General features: G+C 39.3%; 1 protein-coding gene across 2 annotated transcripts in view; it reads right to left on the reverse strand.

Moving 5' to 3' along the window:
• Nucleotides 1-7,814, reverse strand: part of LOC110526275 (cadherin-8) — a 73,726-nt gene extending 65,912 nt beyond the window's left edge. The window contains exons 1-2 of one of the 2 annotated variants that reach the window (XM_021607094.2): nt 7,160-7,814; nt 4,236-4,693 (exon numbers count right to left, since the gene is read on the reverse strand). In XM_021607094.2, coding sequence (XP_021462769.1) covers nt 4,236-4,490 — 255 coding nt within the window. In that variant the 5' untranslated portion in view covers nt 4,491-4,693; nt 7,160-7,814. The remainder of the gene's footprint in view (nt 1-4,235; nt 4,694-7,159) is intronic. The other variant, XM_021607091.2, reaches the window with a different exon arrangement.
• Nucleotides 7,815-17,572: the final 9,758 nt, after the last annotated feature.

A 17,572-nucleotide genomic window follows, 5' to 3' on the forward strand; every position in this document is an offset into this window, starting at 1 on the left:
ATGGAATGGAGGACTGGGCTCATGTTCCAATGATATAAAGGCCTCCATGATATATCCTAGCAGTAACAGAGTAAGATAACCCACAGCAGAGAGACATACAAGGAGAAAATATTTGTTATAAATGTTATAGACTGATTCTGTAGTCAATACCTATCATTTTGGTCTCCACATTAGCGTTCATTAATGAGGAGTAATACGCGTGTTCACTCCTACTCCGAAGCCTTCAATCAAGGGCGAAGATCAATATCCACTCGACCCTGCACTGACTCCGTCCTAACCTAAGCAAATGCAGGGTAACGCGTGGGATCTTCTCAGATCACAGTTCACTTTGGCGGGGCAAAATTTGATCTACTGAAGAAAAAAAAGCTCAGAGGAGGACGTCGTCTGTAGCAGCACCAACACCCAGAGAGAGCTTGCCGGCACGCATTATTGAAGTCGAATACGACGAAACTTGAACACTGTCACCCCCCCACACACACACACACACACACACTCCATCGCCCCTGAGGACAAGCTTTCCAGGACTCAAGAGTCCCTCTCACTTTACAAAGCCTATCATACAGAAGGAGAGAGCGAACTGACAGGTGAATAGGAGTAAAACTTCAGTCAGCTCCTTGGTACTCTTATGGGATAAACAAACATCTGGGACTTGCCTGGATACCCGATGAGTGTCTCTTCACCTGTGAGGAGCAGTGCACTAAGAGTGGTTGTCACTTAGTGAAATATTCTATGACAATATTACAAAATTATAGTGATGGTGAGAAGCTGTTGATCAAACAATTAGTATCAATATATGGGTGATTTTAATCACATCAGTTGCTAACCAAAGAAAAGTTAGTAGGGATGTGAGATACGGGATCTATATCCAAGCCCACACTTTTGCAGGCCTTGCATGCTATCCATCTTATGGTTACAGATATCTTGTTTTGAACAGCAAAAGGAAACATCTTCTTCCAAAAAATATATATATAAAACGTTCATTTCTGCATTAATAATCAAGCCCAATCTCTTTATTACTGTCAGTCCTCACAATCTTGTAGCTCAGTATGAATTGTTGAATATTAATGGCTTATTATCAATTCTCTTTGTGCAAAACACATACAATTGAATCAGAGATAAAAGCATCGGACAATAAGAAACAGGATCATTTGGATACATCTGCACCACAATGGGAAGAATGGAGTCCATTCTTATCCATTCTTCAAAACATTAAAACACATGAGATCAAATGAAAAGGAAAATGAAAGTTGCATCAACGCTATGTGAGACACAGCACACTGTAACACAGACTATAATCAATTTGACGCTTTACAAACAGAGTCTAATTTTCTTTGGCTGGGAAAAAAATGTTGATTTGCTGAATATGTATCTCTCCTTTCAGTGTAATGTTTGGTTTTGTGGATTAAAATGACTGTGCACTTTGCAACATTAAATGATTAAACTCACAGAGAGTTCAACTCACAGAGAGTTCAACTCACAGAGAGTTCAACTCACAGAGTTAAATCCAAGGATGAAAAGTTAAAAAAAAGTCACCATGAAAACGTACTATCCTGGCTTAGACTAGGAGTTGTGAGAAGATTGGACAGTAGTCTGAGGAAGACTTAGTAAAATTAGAAAAGAAAACAAAAAAATTCAACGTCATGCCAGATTATACACTTTATGACGTTCTACAAATCAAATCTCCCACCTGCACTCACATTGCTCTTAATGAGTTGTTATTTTGGAGACATTGCTCAATCAGGGTTAATCTTAAAATCCCCCGCACACCACTTCTACATTGGAGCAACAAGCTTTTACAGCTGTCTCGTCAGCTTCAGTTTTACAGGCACTGCATTTCCTTCAAATGGGAGTGACACAGGGTAACGCAGATCCAGCTCAGTGAATCACAATGTCAGACTGGCGGTGCTGTAAAGAACAGCAAGGATGACGCTGTCTCGCATTGTGACCATCTCACACTCCCACACCGCTCACTTTTACATTTATGCTAATAGTCTCCTTCCAATGCCAGCAGGAACTCAAGGGGATCTTGGTCGCTGAAAAGACAGGAGATCTATGTATAATTAAACATCAGAGTGCCGCACAATAAAATGTAAAGGATGGAATGAGTCTAATCTCGGCCTGGGGTTCCTCAATAATCAACACACAACCACAGGCTGCACTGAAAAACTGAGATCTGAATCACACCTCCCACTTCCATTTGATTCATTTTTTAATTAAGCATGAGAAAGAGAGAGCCAGAGTGTGAGTGAGAGACAGAGAGAGAGAGAGAGACATCATACAGGTGTAGGATCTTAATTTGACCAGTTTCTCACAGCAGGAAAATAATCCTGCAGCAACAGGTTTTAATGTGTGAATTAAAATTAATGGACATTTTTGTTGAGGTTGGTACATTTTTCGTGAGGAAATCAAAAAAAATTATAAGCCTTTTTAAACCTTGAATACCCCACAAGTGAGCATTTCCTGCTACACAGGAGATTTCCTGCAACAACAGGGTGATCAAATGAAGATCCTACACCTGTATCTTACTGCAACATTGAACTTATCTTTGCTCTGCCAGCCATGCTCATGAGTACTTAACCTTGTGAATAATAATGCAACTCATCAACACTGTCTCTCAAATGCGAGACAAATCCATCCTCAACCAAACTAACTCCTACAATCCTTGCAATGTCCTTCAGCCTACACATGCTAATTATTTTGAGTGAGAACGGCTAAATATGCTTAAAACAATCCCCGACTAAGAACAGGGGCTTCATGCACACCTAAAACCAAACAGATTTGAATGCTATCCTTATTTGCCATGAACCCTCCTGGCAATTCTCTCCAGCAGTGTGACCAACTCTATATGCATGCCAAAAGCTGCATCAATCTAATTCAAAGATACACCTTGGAGATCATTACAGGGATACGAAGAGCCATTAGAGGATCCGACAGAGACTGTTTAACTGAAACTCGTGAAATATGAATGCTGCACTTATCTATATTTTGGTGTTTGTATGGTAGTTGGAAAACACATGTGTAAACACCGCATTTGAGCATGGGATTTAATGATATACCCATGTGACAATAATCCCCCCCCAAAAAAAATCAAGTTAGAGTGCTAAATTAGGTGACATCCTGCCAAACTTTAGGCTTTCAGACAGTACTGTAGGGCTTCATTTTCCACCTCATGAATATTTAGAGACTTCTACCAAACCATGAAGCCCTTGCTTTATAGTACCATTGTGCTATTAATTATGATCATCATGAATTCCTTCTTTATCGCTGTTATGTTTCGCAATGATTGAACATAAAACTATGTGTTTTTCATATTGCAATGGTGGGATAGGGATTGAGATATAGGTGCAGCAATCATTCAAACAATATAATAGCTGCCTTGTCATTTCAGCATGCCCCCAACTACTAGTAGTATATGTCATGACAGCATTAAGGTACAAAATATACAGCAAGAAATAACCTCATCAATAAACAGCTGCAGTACGGTATGTGTAAATCATGCTACTGTGGGGTCAAATATTATCCTTGATGGCATATTCTGTTGCATGTGCTAGAGTGGTTGGGTAATGGTCAGAGGTGGTAGCTGCCAGGTTGAGACTCCCCAGGTGCGTTCTTGCAATGAGCTGTGAACAAGCTGCTTCGGCCTGCCTCGTCAACAACCCTCACTGGGCCCTGGGCCCTGAGCCTTGGCCCGGCCACGTCTACACAGGCCAGGTACCAGGTGTCCCTCATCCTTTGGATTATAGGGCTCTTTCAAATGCTCAACAATGAAATGTTGCAAAAATTCCCCCTTTTTTATCCTTGTGTTCCTATGACAAATATTACTTCAAAGGAAAGCCACACCCAATACCCTGGCCAACAAAAGAACGAAAACGGAAAATGGAAAAGAAAAAGATAGAATAAAACAACGAGTAGATATTTCTACTGTACACATGGTTGTACTGTAGGTCATTCCACTGCAATGTAACGCATCATTAGTTATTCATTTTCACTCTGTTATTCCGTATTTCAGGGACACTACACAAAACGCCTCAGCGCAGAATTTGGTAGCTGTGGATTTATTTGTTCTCTCCAAAACCCTGCATGAGATCAGGCCAGTGTCTGTCTCTCTCTCCAGCACTAAAACTAGCCCACAAAAATGTAAAAAAAAAAAACAATTGTGGAGCATTTAAATGGTTGAATTAATGTTTCTACACGATAAGCAAGCTTAATATACAGCTGACAATTACAGTACTCACCCTGCCAACTAGAATTGGATCTGGTCCAGAGAACTCCTCCAACACAAACATTTGATTCCAAACCCATCCTCTCTTGGCTCGACTAAGTATTCTTTGTCCTTCGACGAGGCCACGTAGGAGCGCAGTGGAACCAGTTTGTAAACTTTTGGACTGGCTGATGATGGGGGTCATGGATGTATAAGGAACACACGTAATCCACACAAGCAACAACGAAGTCCACACGTCTGTCAGCATCTCCTCGGACCGTTTGGGCATTGTTATGACACTTATTTTCCCAAGATCAACAGCTCTCCCTTAGATGATAAACAAAGGTTACTTCTTCCTTCTTTGAGCGTCAGAGCTTGAATTCATTGTGCGATGAAGGTCACTCACATGGCTTCATTTGCCTCCATTGCAAATGGTGAGGGGATGTACTACTCAATACACCATCCATTTGGTGTTCCAGCAGTGTGAACGATCTAAAAGGGAGAAAACAGAGGTGATCTGTTTTAATCGTATAAATTACAAGGCAACTCCAGTATTCAAAGGAAGGAACCTGAGAGAGTGAATCAAGGTCCTCACTTTAGATCAGTGGTACCTGACTTTTAAAGCAATATTTAATATTTAACTCGTACAAACAATCACTAGAGTTAGTCAATGATAATCAATGGACGATAACAATGATATCAACCATTTATTATTTAAAATAAAATGACAGGAGCAGGAAGAGCTGAAGAGGCAGTCCTCTTCATTACAAATGGTATAAAGCAGCAGCAAGCATTACCCTGTGTGATCCTGTGCTCATATCAGACTGCTACAATGTAGGGTAAATGATTGTGTCTCTGGTCTTATACATCTGGTCTAGTCTGATACATGAGATTGCCTATCTTTAATCTGATGTTCTGGAGATTATCCTTGAAGGATTTTGAGCAATTACATGTTGGTTATGATAATTGTTTTCATATTACTTTGGATAAAATGCATTTACTAATATGCTTTTCATCAAATACCATAGCCATATGAATCAAATGTCCCACATATAACTGTAATTGAGGCTTGAAAAGATCAGAGCAGGTAATCTATTTCAGTAAGTACTTATATCCCTGATGAGATCATGCCTGAAGTAATATGATATAATCTTGCTTATCAACTCATCTACTACTTCTATACAAGTGATTGAATGAAAATCAACTATTATTTTGACTGTAAAGAGAGAAATCAGTGTTAACATTGTGGTACATAAACTGTTTTACAAATATACCATTCATGGTACTTAAATATAATATACAAGAAATATCTACAGAACTTGATGTTCATTTACTAGAAAAAGTAAAAGAGTGGCATGTTGCAATGTGCATACAGATGCCAATTTTAGTCCTGCAATCATAGAATTCATAGGATTTTAAATAGCCTATACAGACAAATGAGGGAATCTTCCACATTATGTCAATTGAGATTAAACAATATGAAATGGGAAACGACCAATCATTCTCCTCATTAATAAAATAATTTTAAAATCTCATGGGCAAATGCAAACACTCAAAAACGGTCTCTCCATTTATCAAAGTTGTTAAAGAAAAAAGACAGCAGTGACAGCATTGGAGTTCATAAGGATTTCTTGATAAAGGCCTGTGTACGACATAGCTATTAGAAATTACTCAAATAAACTGTGATAAACAAGTCAGGGATAAAAGCAAGGCTGAGGCAGATACCGACATTTCACAGACAGTAGACAGACATAATCCCTCTATGAACTGGATGGATTTCAAATACCTACTGTTAGTGCCAAGTAAAACATGACAACATTCTCTGTGCCAAATATTAATTGAATATAGTCAACGTGGTTATTACAGTTGAATGTATATATATATATATATATATATATATATATAGACATACATATACATACATATACACATATATATATACACACATATATATATACATATGTATATATATATATATATATATATATATATATATATATATAAATATATATATATATACACACACACACACATATATATATATATATATATATATATATATATATATATATATATATATATATATAGCCATAGCATGTTTCAATGTGGACGACATGGCAAGTTTACATTGAAACATGCTATGGCTATGTTAATTATACACCCCAGAAGCCTAACAATGCATCTGTATGTCTGCTGCCTAATCACGTTCACTTGCTGTTATTGGAAAAAAGGAATAAAGGAATAGAAACATCATAAACATCCAAACATTGAAATTATGCTTATTAATGATGACTGAAACCCTCATTGAATTACATGAAGACCGGTGCCGTATTAGCTCGTTGCCGGCTGGTTTCAGCACCACTCAGAGTGGATAGCGCCACATGAGGTAACGTTGGGCTTCAACTACCGTACTAGCCTACACCTAGCCTGCATCGTCGAGAAACAAAATAGACTACGACACGTAGGCAATAAGTAATTCAGAATAAATGTCCAGTGACAACATAACGCCTGGTCAACAATGTATGATTTTCTCATTAATTTGAAATGGTTGGTAACTACAAAAAAAACGAAGACAAGTTGCTAAGTTAAACTACTTACATACTATGGTTTCACTGTAAATGGACAGCACGTCGTCTCAACTGCACTGCCTGGAAGTTAAGCATTCAACACATGTAGTTTCCTTTTCTATCCATCGAAGAGAGATAAAAATACACGGAGCTGAAAATAGACTACGACATTGGAAAGCAGCACTTCCTAAATAGTTTTCACATAGATAGTTAGCCGGTCATTTGTCAACCTTTCTTTCGACTCATTGTGCTGTCCTCATCCACAAGCTAATCTCTGAGTTGTTTTGATATGCAGAACGATATGCAAACATGCAATAGAAGATCAAACAAAAGCCCCGTTCTCTCCCAAACATTTTCATGCACCTGTTAATATATTTTCCTTGTTACTTACTACAGTATCTCGCATCCTTGTGCTTGCACCATTTGACCCTTTCAAAAATGGATTAAAAGCATTGCAATTGCGTTTCTCTTTTCATTCAAGGAGAGACGTTTACAAATGAAAAAATATAACAAAAAGTGTGAAGACACGGTGGAAATCCTTACAGTTTTGTAACCCCGCAGTGGCACTACTTATTGTAGCTCCGACAGGCTTGCTTGCTGACTAGAAAAGTGAGGAGATGGAGGAGAAATGTTCGGTGTGAAGAGCCTCCCCTTTTGCCGCGCTCATTGGACTGATGAAGAGGCAGGTCAACAGCCTCGGAAATTTATGCACGCGCTCAGACACCACAGAACGTTTATGGTCGGGTCGGTGGTAGAGTATTGTTTCAAAGATACACTACATGACCAAAAGTACATGGACACCTGCTCATCGAAAATCTCATTCCAAAATCATAGACATTAATATGGAGTTGGACCCCCCTTTGCTGCTACAACAGCCTCCACTCTTCTGTGAAGGCTTTCCACAAGATGTTGAAACACTGCTTTCTGGGCTTGCTTCAAGAGCATTCGTGAGGTGGGGCACTGATGTTGGGCGATTAGGCCTGTTTGGAAGCACCGAATAATCTAGAATATCATTGTATGCTGTTGCGTTAAGATTTTCCTTCACTGGAATTAAGAGGCCTGGCTCGAACTACGAAAAACAGCCCCAGACCATTAGTCCTCCTCCACCAAACTTTACAGTTGACACTATGCATTGGGGCAGGTAGCGTTCTCCTTGCATCCGCCAAACCCAGATTCGTCTATCGGACTGCCAGATGGTAAAGCGCGATTCATCACTCCAGAGAACGCGTTTCCACTGCTCCAGAGTCCAATGAATGTCGGCGAGCTTTACACCACTCCAGCTGATGCTTGGCATTGTGCATGGTGATCTAAGGCTTGTGTGCGGCTGCTCGGCCATGGAAACCCATTTCACGAAGCTCCCTACAAAAAGTTATTGTGCTGACGTTGCTTCCTAAGGCAGTTTGGAACTTGGTAGTGAGTGTTGCAACCGAGGACAGACGATTTTTACGAGCTACGCACTTCAGCACTCGGCTTCCCGTACTGTGAGCTTGTGTGGCCTAGCACATTTCCACTTCACAATAACAGCACAGTTGCCCGGGGCAGCTCTAGCAGGGCAGAAATTTGACAAACTGACTTATTGGAATGGTGGAATCCTATGATGGTGCCAAGTTGAAAGTCACTGAGCACTTCAGTAAGGCCATTCTACTGCCAGTTTGTCTATGGAGATTGCACGGTTGTGTGCTCGTTTTTATACACCTGTCAGCAACGGGTATGGTGGAAATAGGAAAATCCACAAATTTGAAGGGGTGTCCACATACTTGTGTGTATATAGTGTATCTGTATCTTACACAGTTTTCAGTCGAACAAAGCAATAGAAACAAATGGACTTCAATTAGTTGCTTCAATCCAGTTATTTGAGCTCACAGAGCATTTGTTGTTGTGTTTTCCTCCCCCCATCCATTCCAATAGTGAAATTAAATATATCAATTAACCCGCTACTCATTTAGGCAGGCCTGCACGGTCACCTGATACACAAACAGGTAAGTCGCGAGAAGTTGTGAGAAATGTACTTTGTAAATTTGCAGCATGTATGGTGAAGATGCATTTAGCCAAATACTTATACTTTTTAATTTAATAGAAACCATGTCCAGGGACACGTTTGTATTTTTCAAAATGTGGGCTTACTGCCGTGTTTTACCTCAGTTATAGCTGATTATGTAGAAATGTGTTTATACAGACCATTTCCTTCAAATGCTTATTCATGTCTAAGCAACACTTTCCTTTGACTAAAAACACTGTTTGCTTCAGAAGGTTACTCACTCTCAATTATTTGCAGCCAGAGGTGCTTAAATGATGGAGAGAAAACAACATTTATTGAATTGTGTTGTTTGAAGTCCTTCATTAAAATAACATAAACAATTATTATCAAAAGAAAAATGGTCTTCTTTGAAAAACCTAGATGTAGGTAATATGAGCAGGCTATAACAAAAGGTGTATGCATAATTATATTGTCATAGAGTATGTTTTCACTGAAAGGGCACTCTATTTGCTTGACTAAGGATGAAATAGTCGCTGTACTCATACAATACAAAACACAAGGGATAGTATTGCATTCTTGCTTCATGCAAAGCTATTGTTGCATGGAAACAGTAGCTGAAGGGTAAAACAACAGATAAACTACTACCACTGCTAACTTAACCACAAATTCCATTGTTACTGGTAGTGGTCACGCTGTAGATTATGATATAGAGCACTCCATGTTTAATGTGAGATATAGGCCTGTGCACTAGCAGAATAGGTCTGCAGTGTAGTGTCTCAGTGAAACAGAGTAACAGTGAGAGCCCTCTAGTGTTCAGCAGCCTATTAAGCTGCAGCTTTGACAGAGAGAGACACCGACTGGTCAGTCCTTCAGGCCTTCAGGGAATGGGCTTTATTAGTCAGAGTGGATGGTCAGGTTCAGTAAACACTCAGGGACACGTCTGTGTTTTTCAATTGTGAGACCTCCTTATTAAACATCTGTGCTGCACATAATGCATTAATGCTTATAGGCCCTACTGTTCCTCTGATATTCGTGTCAGGACTGGGATTACATTGACACAATTTCCCAGTCTAATTCAATATCATTTATCAATATTATTGATTCATACTTAATAGTAATAGTAGTTGTAATAGTAGCAGTGGTAGAAGTCAATCTATCTTTTACCAGACATTAATTTCCGGGAAACTCAAAATGTTTTACACTACATGATTTCTCTTTATCCGCTAAAAATGTTTCCCCTGACTCACTACTTAGGGCCTTTGACCGAGATGCCATAGATCCCAATTAGCAAAGATATCAACTCTACTATTATTTTTTTATGAGCCATTTAATTTCCCGCCCACTCACACTTTGATGTTGCAGCATCTTTCAGATGGGAATTCAAAATTGATATTTTTAAGAGCCTCTGCTATGTAGGAATATTTTCCTTATTTTATGCTCAAGCCATTTGCATTTGCTTATGCTACAGTATGTCATTTAACATTGGAGCGTCTATTTAAAATTAAGAGTCACACATCTTTATGATTATGTTATGCTTTATGGAATCTCATCTGTATTATCTTACTTGACAGAACTTTAGACTGATGTAACTTGCTTGGGACCAGTGAGAGGTTGAAGTTTTCGTGTTTACACTCTGTCTTCTTAAATAATCTTGATAAGGATTTTTGTGCATATACCAGTGGTGGGAAAAGTACCCGATTGTCATACTTGAGTAAAAGTAAAGATACCTTAATAGAAAATTACTACAGTAAAATTCTACTTGAGTAAATGTGTAAAAGTATTTGGTTTTAAATATATTTACGTAAGTATCAAAAGTATAAATACTTTTAAAAAATCCTTATATTAAGCAAACCAGACGGCACATGAATTGGACCATTATCCTGTCCAGCGAAGCATTTAAAAAGTAAAAAATAATTTTGTGTGTTGGGATACATGTATGGAGTAAAAAGTACATTATTTTCTTTAGGAATGTAGTGAAGTAAAAGTAAAAGTAGTAAAAATATAAATAGTAAAGTAAAGTACAGATACTCCAAAAAACGACTTAAGTAGTATTTCAAAGTGTTTTACACCACTGGCATGTAACCAATATTTTTCTCCACACTGAGTGAAGGTAATGATGGTTTTAAATAAGATTAACATCCTACACTTTTTTCCGGATAAAATTAAATATAATGAAATAAGTGAACATCATCTTAGAAATCACTAAAACACTGTATACTATCTAAATGAGGACAGGCTATTGCTTAGATTTAAATATGTGATTAATTGTACTGACATGGCCCTAACTGGTGATCAAAATATCAGATGACTTTGAAAAAGGCAAAGTAAGTGAAGGGGAAATGGTCTTTAGGGCATCTTCAATCAATCATTAGTTACTGCTTTGTCAGAGGAATTAATCACAGAGCCATTGCTGTGTGTACAACTGGCATCCTAGGCGGGGACTTCAGCATGTCACCACTGCAGGCCTAAATTAGGGCGCTCCATTAGCACACAGGAAACAAACCATTCTTTGATAATCAAATCAAATCCACATGCTTTGTAAACAACAGGTGTAGACTAACAGTGAAATGCTTGCTTATGGGGCCCTTCCCAACAATGCAGAGAGAAAGAAATAGAGAAATAATAGAAAAGTAAAACACATAATAATAAAAGTAATAATAAATACACAATTAGTAATTATAACATGCCTATATACACGTGACACCAGTACCAAGTCGATGTGCAGGGGTACGAGGTAATTGATGTAGATATGTACAGTTGAAGTCGGAAATTTACATACACCCTTAGCCAAATACATTTAAACTCAGTTTTCCACAATTCCTGACATTAAATCCTAGTAAAAATGCCCTGTCTTAGGTCAGTTAGGATCACCACTTTATTTTAAGAATGTGAAATGTCAGAAAAATAGTAGAGAGAATAATTTATTTCAGATTTTATTTCTTTCATCACATTTCCAGTGGGTCAGAAGTTTACATACACCCAATTAGTATTTGGTAGGATTGCCTTTAAATTGTTTAACTTGGGTCAAACGTTTTGGGTAGCCTTCCACAAGCTTCCCACAATGAGTTGGGTGAATTTTGGCCCATTCCTCCTGACAGAGCTGGTGTAACTGAGTCAGGTTTGTAGGCCTCTTTGCTCGCACACGCTTTTCAGTTTCTGCTCACAAATTTTCCATAGGTTTGAGGTCATGGCTTTGTGATGGCCACTCCAATACCTTGACTTTGTTGTCCTTAAAACTTCTCAAGGGTAGGGGGCAGCATTCGGAATTTTGGATGAAAAGCGTGCCCAAATTAAACTGCCTGCTACTCAGGCCCAGAAGATAGGATCTGCATATAATTGGTAGATTTTGATAGAAAACACTCAAAAGTTTCCAAAACTGTTAAAATAGTGTCTTTGAGTATAACAGAACTGTTTGGCATGCGAAAACCTGAGAAAAATCCATTCCATGATTTTTTTCTTTGTTTGTTTTCTATTCAATGCCAATACAGTACCCATTGATTTAGGACTCAAGTTGCAGTTACCATGCCTTCCACTAGATGTCAACAGTCATTAGAAATAGTTTCAGGCTTGTATTCTGAAAAATTAGGGAGTAAGAGCAGTCTGAATGAGTGGACCTAGCTGTGTCACAGAGCTTTTTCATGCTCGTGACCGAGAGAGAGCCTTTCTTGTTTACCTTTTATATTGATGACGTTATTGTCCGGTTGAAATATTATTGATTATTTAGGCTAAAAACAATTGAATTTAAATATACCCAATTGTCATTGAATATAAACATCGTTTGACATGTTTCTATGAACTTTACGGATACAAATTGGATTTTTTTTGTCTGCCTGTTGTGACTGCGTTTGAGCCTGTGGATTACTGAAGAAAACGCGCAAACAAAATTGAGGTTTTTGGATATAAAGAGAGACTTTATCGAACTAAAGGAACATTTATTGAGTAAATGAATGTCTTCTGATTGCAACCATATGAAGATCATCAAAGATAAGTGATTAATTTTCTCTCTATTTCTGACTTGTGTAACTCTTCTACTTGGCTGGTTACTGTTTGTAACGATTTGTCTGCTGGGCGATGTTCTCAAATAATCACAAGGTATGCTTTCGTCGTAAAGCATTTTTTAAAACTGACACCGTGGTTGGATTCACAATAAGTTAATCTTTAAACCTATGTAAAATACTTGTATGTTTTCTGAATTTTTATAATGAGTATTTCTGTAATTGAATTTGGCGCTCTGCAATCTCACTGGATGTCGGCCTAGTGAGGTTTTAAGCCATTTTGCCACAACTTTGGAAGTATGCTTGGGGTCATTGTCCATTTGGAAGACACATTTGCGACCAAGCTTTAACTTCCTGACTGATGTCTTGAGATGTTGCTTCAATATTTCCACATAATTGTCCTGCCTCATGATGCCATCTATTTTGTGAATTGCACCAGTCGCTCCTGCAGAAAAGCACCCCCAAAACATGATTCTGCCACCCAGTGCTTCACGGTTGGGATGGTGTTCTTCGGCTTGCAAGCGTCGCCCTTCTTCCTCCAAACATTACGATGGTTATTATGGCCAAACAGTTCTATTTTTGTTTTATCAAACCAGAGGACATTTCTCAAAAAAGTATGATCTTTGTCCCCATGTGCAGTTGCAATCCGTAGTCTTGCTTTTTTAAGGCGGTTTTGGAGCAGTGGCTTCTTCCTTGCTGAATGGCCTTTCAGGTGTCGATATAGGACTCATTTTTACTGTGGATAAAGAAACCTTTGTACCTGTTTCCACCAGCATCTTCACAAGGTTCTTTGCTGTTGTTCTGGGATTGAATTGCACTTCTTGCGCCAAAGTACGTTCATCTCTAGGAGACAGAACGCATCTCATTCCTGAGCGGTATGACGGGTGTTTATACTTACGTACTATTGTTTGTACAGATGAACTAATATATGCCTATTGAAAAGAAAACACGCTGAAGTTTCTAAAACTGTTTGAATGATGTCTGTGAGTATAACAGAACTCATATTGCAGGCAAAAACCTGAGAAAAAATCCAAACAGGAAGTGGGAAATCTGAGGTTTGTAGTTTTTGAACTCACCCCCATCGAATACACTGTGGGATATGGGTTATTTTGCACTTCCTAAGGCTTCCACTAGATGTCAACCGTCTTTAGAACGTTGTTTCAGGCTGCTCATCTGAAGGGGGGGCCGGATGGGAGCTGTTTGACTAAGGGGTCTGCCTACAGCCTCGTTCTCAGTCACGGGCTTTAACTTGAGAGGTAGCTCTCGTTCCATTGCTTTTCTACAGACAATGGAATTCTCCGGTTGGAACATTATTGAACTTTTATGATAAAAAACATCCTAAAGATTAATTCTATACTTAGTTTGACAAGTTTCTTCGACCTGTAATATAACTTTTTGAAGGTTTCGTCCGAATGGACCAGATCACGCTTTTGGATTTGTTCACCAAACGCCCTAACAAAAGAAGCTATTGGACAAAAAAAGACATAAATGATGGACATTATTGAACAAAACAAGCATTTAATGTGGAACTGCGATTCCTGGGAGTGCATTCTGATGAAGATCATCAAAGGTAAGTGAATATTTATAATGCTATTTATGAATAATGTTGACTACCCTACATGGTGGATATTTCTCTGGCTGGTTTGGGCTCTGAGCACCGTTCTCAGATTATGCTTTTCCCGTAAAGTAAAAAAAAAAATCTGACACAGCGGTTGCATTAAGGAGAAGTGTGTCTAAAGTTCCATGTATAATAGTTGTATTTTCATCAACATTTATTATGAGTATTTCTGTGAGTTCATGTGGCTCTCTGCAATATCACTGCATGTTTTGGAACTACTGAACGTAACACAACAATATAAAATACGATTTTTGGATATAACTTTACCGAACAAAACATACATGTATTGTGTAACATGAAGTCCTATGAGTGTCATCTGATGAAGATCATCAAAGGTTAGTGATTCATTTGATCTCTATTTGTGCTATCTCTATTTGTGACTCCTCTCTTTGGCTTGAAAAATGGCTGGGTTTTTCTGTGAGTTGATGGTGACCTAACATAATTGTTTGTGGAGCTTTCACCGTAAAGCATTTTTTAAATCAGACACTGTGACTGAATTAACGAGAATTTTATCTTTAAAATGGTCTCTAATAATTGTATGTTTGAGAAATTAGATTTATGAGATTTATGTTGATTTGTATTTGGTGCCCTGCAATTTCATTGGCTGTTGGCGAGGGGTTCCGCTAGCGGAATGGGGTTCCCAGTCCTAGACAGGTTAGCCTTCCAGAAGCTTCTAAAGCCATGACATCATTTTCTGGAATTATCCAAGCTATTTAAAGGCACAGTCAACTTAGTGTATGTAAGCTTCTGACCCACTGGAATTGTGATACAGTGAATTCTAAGTGAAATTATCTGTCTGTAAACAATTGTTGGAAAAATTACTTGTGTCATGCATAAACTAGAAGTCCTAACCGACTTGCCAAAACTCTAGTTTGTTAATTAACAAGAAATTTGTGGAGTGGTTGAAAAACGAGTTTTAAGGTCTCCAACCTAAGTATATATAAACTTCTGACTTCAACTGTATATACAGTGTAACTAGGAATAGAGTGACTAGGCAACAGGTTAGATAATAAACAGAAACAGCAGCTCATGTGATGAGTCAAAAAAGTTAGTGCAAAAAGAGTCAATACAGATAGTCCAGGAAGCTATTTTGTTAACTACAGTATTTAACTAACTATTTAGCTATTTTATGGCTTGGAGTAGAAGCTGTTCAGGTTTCTGTTGGTTCCAGACTTGGTGCATTGGTACCGCTTGCCATGTGGTAGCAGAGAGAACTGTCTATGACTTGGGTGGCTGGAGTGTTTTAACAATTGTTAGGACTTTCCTCTGACCACCAGGTATAGATGTTATGGATGGCAGGGAGCTGGGCCCCAGAGATGAACTGGGCCATACGCACTACCCTCTATACCGTCTTGAGGTCATATGCCATGCAGTTGCCATACCAAGTGGTGACGCAGCCAGCCAAGATGCTCTCAATGATGCAACTGTAGAACTTTTGTAGGATCTGAGGGCCTATACTAAATCTTTTCAGCCCCCTGAGGGGGAAGAGGCCTTGTTGTGCCCTCTTCATGACTGTTTTGGTGGGAGGGGACCATGAGAGATCCTTAGTGATGTGGACACCGAGGAAGTTGAAGTTCTCGGCCTTCCATTTCATGTAGTCCACAATTAGATTTGTTGTCTTGCTGACATTGAGGGACTGGTTGTTGTCTTGGCACCACACTGCCAAGTATCTGATCTCCTCCCTATATGCTGTCTCATCATCGTTGGTGATCAGGCCTACCAGCATCGTGTCGTCAGCAAACTTAATGATGGTGTTGGAGTTGGAGTTCTAGGCGGCCACGCGGTCGTGAGTGAACAGGGAGTACAGGAGGGACTAAGCATTCACCCTGAAGTGGACCCCATGTTTAGGGTCAGCATGGCGGATGTGTTGTTGCCTACCCTCACTACCTGTGGGCAGCCCGTCAGGTCATCCAGGATCAAGTTGCAGAGGGAGGTGGATAGTCCCAGGGTTCTTAGCTTAGTGATGAGCTTGGAGGGCACTATGGTGTTGAACACTGAGCAGTATTCAATGAACAGCATTCTCATGTTCCTTTTGTCCAGATGGGAAAGGGCAGTGTGTAGCGCAATAGAGATCGCATCATCTGTGGATCTGTTGGGATGGTATGTGAATTGGAGTGGTTCCAAGGTGTCTGGGATGATGGTGTTTATGTGATCCATGACCAGCCTTTCAGAGCATTTCAAAAATTCAGATGTGTGCTATGGGGCGATAGTCACTTAGACAGGTTACCTTGAAGTTCTTGGGCACAGAGACTATAGTGGTCTGCTTGAAATACAGTATTACAAACTTGGTCAGGGAGAGGTTGAAAATGTCAGTGAAAACACTTGCCAGCTGGTCAGCGCATGCTCTGAGTCCGCGTCCTGGTTATCCGTATGGCCCTGCGGCCTTGTGAAAGTTAACCTGTTTAAAGGTCTTACTCACATCGGCTATGGAGAGTGCGATCACACAGTAATCTGGAACAGCTGGTGCTCTCATAAATGGTTCCGTGTTGCTTGCCTCCAAGCGAGCATAGAAGGTATTTATCTTCCTATGAGCGTCAGTGGGATTTGATCTTATTCCTGTTTTGATGCTTTGCCTGTTTGATGGCTCTAGGTGGCTCAAGGTTGTAGCGGGATTTCTTATGAACATCTGGATTAGTGTCCTGCTCAGTGCGAATGTTGACTCTAATCCATGGCTTCTGGTTGAGATATGTGCATACGGTCACTATAAGGAAGACATCATTAATACACTTACAGTATTAATGAAGCCAGTGACTGATGTGGTAAACTCCTCAATGCCATCGGATGAATCCCAGAACATATTCCCAGCTGTACTAGTGAAACAGCCCTGTAGCTTAGCATCTGCTTCATTGTACCACTTCCGTATTGAGTGTGTAAGCAGGAATCAGGAGGATAGAGTTCTGGAATGATTTGCCAAACGGAGGGCGAGTGAGAGCTTTGTATGTGTTTCTCTGTGTGGAGTAAAGGTGATCTAGAGTTTTGTCTCCTCTAGTTGCACACAGGTGACATGATGGTAGAAGTTGGGTAAGATGGATTCCAGCATTAAAATCATTGGCCACTAGGAGAAACGCCTCTGGATGAGCATTTTATTGTTTGCTTATGGCCTTATACAGCTCGTTGAGTGCAATCTTAGCGACATTATCTGTTTGTGGTGGTAAAAAAATATATAGATAAAAACTCTCTTAGCAAATATTATGATCTGCAGCTAATCATTAA

Source organism: Oncorhynchus mykiss, chromosome 6 (genome assembly GCF_013265735.2).
Source record: "Oncorhynchus mykiss isolate Arlee chromosome 6, USDA_OmykA_1.1, whole genome shotgun sequence".
NCBI classification, from domain to species: Eukaryota; Metazoa; Chordata; class Actinopteri; order Salmoniformes; family Salmonidae; genus Oncorhynchus; species Oncorhynchus mykiss.